This window comes from Aquarana catesbeiana, linkage group LG08 (genome assembly GCF_042186555.1).
Source record: "Aquarana catesbeiana isolate 2022-GZ linkage group LG08, ASM4218655v1, whole genome shotgun sequence".
Taxonomy (NCBI): Eukaryota; Metazoa; Chordata; class Amphibia; order Anura; family Ranidae; genus Aquarana; species Aquarana catesbeiana.
This window is the reverse complement of record NC_133331.1, coordinates 44017969-44023968: the sequence shown is the minus strand read 5'-3', so window position 1 is coordinate 44023968 and position 6000 is coordinate 44017969. Positions and strand designations below refer to the sequence as shown.

At 42.0% G+C, this 6000-nt stretch overlaps 1 protein-coding gene across 1 annotated transcript in view; it reads left to right on the top strand.

Moving 5' to 3' along the window:
- The first annotated feature begins 214 nt into the window (after nt 1–214).
- ALDH18A1 (aldehyde dehydrogenase 18 family member A1) overlaps nt 215–6000 on the top strand; it is a 67768-nt gene continuing 61982 nt past the window's right edge. The window contains 3 exon segments of the mRNA XM_073595760.1: nt 215–231; nt 3297–3397; nt 5276–5487. Of these exon segments, the coding sequence (XP_073451861.1) occupies nt 3301–3397; nt 5276–5487 (309 nt within the window). The 5' untranslated portion in view covers nt 215–231; nt 3297–3300.

Sequence of the window (6000 nt, the reverse complement as noted above, 5' to 3'; positions counted from 1 at the left end):
TGAGAACTGTGATAATAGGACTATAATTCCTATGAAAATATGGCATATTCTATTGCAATCACTCACAAGGTTTCATCATCTGTTGTGTGTGTTGTTTGGTGCGGAGGATTTGATTGGTTTGTGAGTAACACATGCAGTCCTCAGCCGGCCCCCGTCAGTGCCTCAGGGAGGAATTATATGAGGATTATTAATGATCCATCTACAGAGAGGAATCCTGTACACCAGAGGAGGGTAAGACGTGGGTCTTCTATCGGGCAGTGCAGCAGATGGAGAAATCTGACTTATTAGGATGAAATTTATTTTTGTTTTTGTGTTTTGAGAAATAAACTTTTTTTTGTTTGCAAACTTTTTAAAACCTCCTGTTGTAGGAATGGATTTGCTTTTGTATTTGATGTCAATATTTTTCCAGCTAGGCTTTTATTTGACTTGATTTGTATTCTCCAGATCCTCAATAATTTCTCCTATTTGTTTTTGATGTCCATCTTCATACTTCAATTGTTACATTGTAGCTGTGAATGTAGAATGATGTAGTAGAAGGTGCGCTGGAACATTGTTGCCTTTCTGCACAGTAGAAGGAACTTTATAATACTGGAGCTAAAGATCGACTCCTGGGCTGTTTTATTGGAGATTTGTCAGTTTTTTGTGTTTTTGTTTTGTTTTTTATGGTTTTATTCTATTTTTTCCTACTACTAGTCCTAAAGGTAAGTGGAAATCTCTCTATACAGGAAACCATAATAGCAATATAGTCCTCATTTTTAGTGCAGAGGATGAAGGTTTGAGCCTATGTTACTTCTACAAGAAGTGATGTGACTACAGTGCCTTGAAAAAGTATTCATACCCCTTGAAATTTTCCACATTTTGTCATGTTACAACCAAACATGTAAATGTATTTTATTTGACAGACCAACACAAAGTGTCACATAATTGTGAAGTGGAAGGAAAATGATAAATTGTTCAACATTTTATACAAATAAATAAGTGAAAAGTGTGGTGTACATTTGTATTCAGCCCCCCTGAGTCAATACTTTGTAGAACCTCCTTTCTCTGCAATTACAGCTACAAGTCTTTTTGGGGATGTCTCTACCAGCTTTGTACATCTAGAGACTGACATTTTTGCCCATTCTTCTTTGTAAAATAGCTCAAGCTCTGTCAGATTGGATGGAGAGCGTCTATGAACAGCAATTTTTACGTTTTGCCACAGATTCTCAATTGGATTTAGGTCTGGACTTTGACTGGGCCATTCTAACCCATGAATATGCTTTGATCTAAACCATTCCATTGTAGCTCTGCCTGTATGTTTAGGGTCGTTGTCCTGCTGGAAGGTGAACCTCCACCCCAGTCTCAAGTCTTATGCAGACACTAAAAGGTTTTCTTCTAAGATTGCCCTGTATTTGGCTCCATCCATCTTCTCATCAACTCTTGTCAGCTTCCCTGTCTCTGGTAATGAAAAGCATCCCGACAACATGATGCTGCCACCACCATGTTTCACAGTGGGGGTCTGTTCAGGGTGATGTGCAGTGTTAGTTTTCCGCCACACATAGCGTTTTACTTTTAGGCCAAAAAGTACAATTTTGGTCTCATCTGACCAGAGCACCTTCTTCCACATGTTTGCTGTGTCCTCCACATGGCTTCTCATAAACTGCAAACAGGACTTCTTATGACTTTCTTTCAACAATGACTTTCTTCTTGCCACTCTTCCATACAGGTCAGATTTGTGGAGTGCACGACTAATAGTTGTCCTGTGGACAGATTCTCCCACCTGAGCTGTGGATCTCTGCAGCTCCTCCAGAGTTATCATGGGTGTCTTGGCTGCTTCTCTGATGAATGCTTTCTTTGCCCGGCCTGTCAGTTTAGGTGGACGGCCATGTCTTGGTAGGTTTGTAGTTGTGCCATACTCTTTCCATTTTCGGATGATGGATTGAACAGTGCTCTGTGAGATGTTCAAAGCTTGGGATATTTTTTTATAACTTAACCCTGCTTTAAACTTCTCCACAACTTTATCCCTGACCTGTCTGGTGTGTTTCTTGGCCTTCATGATGCTGTTTGTTCACTAAGGTTCTCTAACAAACCTATGAGGCCTTCACAGAACAGCTGTATTTATACTGAGATTACATTACACACAGGTGGACTCTATTTACTAATTAGGTGACTTCTGGTTCCACTAGATTTTAGTTCGGGGTATCAGAGTAAAGGGGGGTGAATACAAATGCACTCCACACTTTTCAGATAGTTTATTTGTAAAAAAAAATTTTCCTTCCACTTCACAAGCCTTATACCTGTAGGTAAAAATCACAACGTGGACTTTACTACCACTTTAACTGTAATTAAGCATAGTTCACCTTTTATCAAAACCTGCCCGGGCATCTGCAGGTAAAAACAAACTGTGCAGGTCTGACCAAAGTTGAATAATTTTCTTTCTATAGATGTGGGTCATTAAATGTACTTCATGAAAACTGACTGAAAAACTCCCATAGATGCATCTCCCTGTCCTGCCTTGTTGCTAGGACGTTGCTAAGAGACTTCCAGCTGTTACTGATTACCTCCACCATCACAAATGGCAGCACTCAAATGCTAAACTCAGAACTACTGTATCGGGGGAGTGAGAGAGTATGTGAGGGGGTTTGGTTCAGAGAAGGAGCTCACTCCTGTGATGGTGGAGGGGAACAATAAGGCCGGGTTTACATGTGTGCAGGTTCATGCCTCGGGTCTGGTGTGTGTCTGTTCACCGGTTCAGGTCTGAGTTTTTTCCTGAATTCGCACCTGAACCGGCCCCTTTTTTAATCCAAACCGCGGCTGCCCCAGACATGTGTGAACCGGCTCCATTGAGAGCTAGTCACACTCGCATGTCATTCGAATTGGATGCAGGGAAAACCACATCCAATTTGCATATGTGTGAACCCAGCCTGACAGTGGGGAGTCTCCTAGCAACCAGGCAGGATGGGGAGATGCAATCTCTGGGAGTTTTTCAGTCAGGCTTCGTGAAGTACTTAAATAATCTACACCTATAGCAAGGGAATTCTTCAACATTGGTCAAAGCTGCAGTTTGTTTTACCTTCAGACGCTCTATATCTGCATAGACAGGTGTTTTGTTTTTTTTGGAGAAGTGGAAGTATGTCTTTAAGAACTGTCGGTCTATGGGGCGTGCCCGGATTTGATTACACTTAGAGCTCCTGTTGTTGGATTGGCAGGCCGATTCCAGCCTTGTAGGGTGTGTCTAAAAATTTTCCCCATCATCTGCAGCTTTGTCTCTTTTTTTTATAGTCATTCTGACATACCCGTCTTCTTCTTGTCTCCAGCAGGATGTTGTGCCGGGCGGCTCTGAGCGCTCCTCGGGGTACCAATGCCCGATGTCTCCTGTCCCGGGTCCAGATCACTGCTGCATCATGTCATCCAAAATGTATGTACCCATATACACTATTCATATGTCTGGGGTTGTGGGTTTGTTTGGTGTTGAGGTATGATGGGCCCGGTTGCCCCTGACAACCAGTTTGTTGAGTTGTCACACTCTGACAACCTGGGGCTGCTTGGTGATAACTATAACAATAATAAACCGTTGTCCATAGCAACCAGGTTTTACCCTCTTAGTGACCAGGCCATTTTTGCGATACGGCACTGCGTTACTTTAACTGATAATTGCGCGGTCGTGCGATGTTGTTCCCAAATAAAATTGATGTCCATTTTTTTCCCACAAATAGATCTTTCTTTTGGTGGTATTTGATCACCTCTGCAGTTTTTTTATTTTTTGCACTAGAAACAAAAATAAGACCCAGAATTTTGAATAAAAAAAACTTTTTTTTACTTTCTGCTATAAAACACATCCAATAAAAAAAATATGAAATCAAATTTCTTCATCAGTTTAGACCAATATGTATTCTGCTACATATTTTTAGTAAAAATAATCCCAGTAAGCATAGGTTGATTGGTTTGCGCAAAAGTTATCGCGTCTACAAAACTATGGGATGGTTTTTATGGCATTTTTATTTTATTGTTACCAGTAATGGCGACGATCAACGGTTTTGTCTGCGACATTGCGGTGGACAAATTGGACACCTAACTGACGCTTTTTTTTGGGAACCATTGACATTATTACAGTGATCAGTGCTAAAAATATGCACTTTTACTGTACTGGCAGGGAAGGGGTTAACACCAGGGGCAATCAAAGGGTTAAGGGGAGGGCCCTAGGGTGTGCTTGCTAACTGTGTGGGGGATGGACTGACCGGGGGGAACACCGATCCGTGTTCATGCTTAGCAGGAACGGAAGATCTGTGTCCTCTCCTGACAGAACAGCAATGTGCTTTGTTTACATAGGCAGATCGCCGTCCTGCCTCTCTGGGGAGCGATCGCGGGTGGCTGGCGGATATCGCGTTTACCGGACCCGCTGATTGACTCCCCCTCTGGTCTATCAGCGTGCGCGCCCCCACCGTCTATTGCACAAAGTGACGTACAGGTACATAGTTTTGCACAACAGAGCTGACCTGCCGCGGTATATGTACTGTGGCTGGTCAGCGAGTGGCTAACAGATGACCTCTGGTCAGTTAGGAAGGGTATCAGCTTCTCTTTTGTGGCAGTTTTTATAAATTGGCCTGGAGGCTGATTTTATAAAGTTGATTGACACATTTTGCTGGGTTAGCCAGGTCAATTGTGCCCGCTCGTGGAATGGCAACAAACTTTTACCCTTAATCTCCATAGGCGACATTTAAACATTTCTACAGGTTACCTGTTTAGAGTTACAGAGGAGGTCTAGGGCTAGAATCATTGTTCTCCATCTAACAATCGTGGTGATACCTCACGTGGGGTTTGAACATCATTTTCATATGCGGGTGCAACGTACATTCGCTTCTGTGTGAGAGCTCAGCGATAAAAGTGAAACAAAATGAAGGTTTCCTATTTAGAATAATCAGCTGTCAGGTTAGTAAAACAGAATAATCAGTACCGATTTAATCATACAGTTTGTAGTGTACATAGATTTGCAAAACAATGGGATAAAGGAATATTCCTGAACTTTGGTTTATCTCATGGTTACTGTGACATTGTGTGAATGCATCAATGCAGTCCATGTTATCTCAGCTTGGATTCATTGAATGAGTTTACAAAAAATGTAAATATTGCAGAATATACAGCCTCACGCTACATAACTAAGCTCCATTTCAAGCTGAATAAACTAAATTATTAATGTATCCTAAAATGAAAGCGATTTCTTAAAAAAAAAAAAAAAAATCATTGATTTTTATCCACCCTGGTCTTAATTTTGTCCTTTCTTGTCTTTCTAAATTAGTTGCTCCAGCTGTTCACCGGCAGAGCTCCCGGCACTGGAGCAACGTTCCCTACATGACCATGCCTCTTATCCGCTCACACGGAAAACCGTTTGCGCACCGCAGTGAGCTGAAACATGCCAAGCGCATTGTGGTGAAGCTGGGGAGCGCGGTGGTGACTCGAGGGGATGAGTGTGGGTTGGCTCTTGGAAGGTTGGCATCCATTGTAGAGCAGGTGAGTACTTGGACCTTTCCCAAACGCCGCAACCCATGGAATGTATATTTGGGTGCAATACAGTGCAGGCTTATTGGTACATACAGGGTGACAGTGTATAACAAATGCCTGATCCTTCATGGCAGGATCACCAGATATTATTTTATTGGATGCTGCAATTTTTAAAAAGATATAAAATGTTTGAAATTCTTACATGTTAAATGTTATGAGATTTTAGTTATGGGGTTTACATATACAGGCTAGGTTCACCTTTTTGAAGAAAATTGCTAATGCAATCAAGTAGGTTAAAATACATTGTGCAGGATTAAAAAATGCTGCTCTATGTAATTGCTATACCTGTAGGTCATTTATGGCACCCCAGAAGCCTGGTTGAAAAACTCCTCTATTGAGACCATTCCCCTATCCTGTCTATTTACTAGGACACAGTATAATTCAAGTGCATGCCCCTGGCATGACTGAAAGGAAGGGGGGACCACACGGGGGGGGGGGGGTTAGTGATTGACAACACTTGCA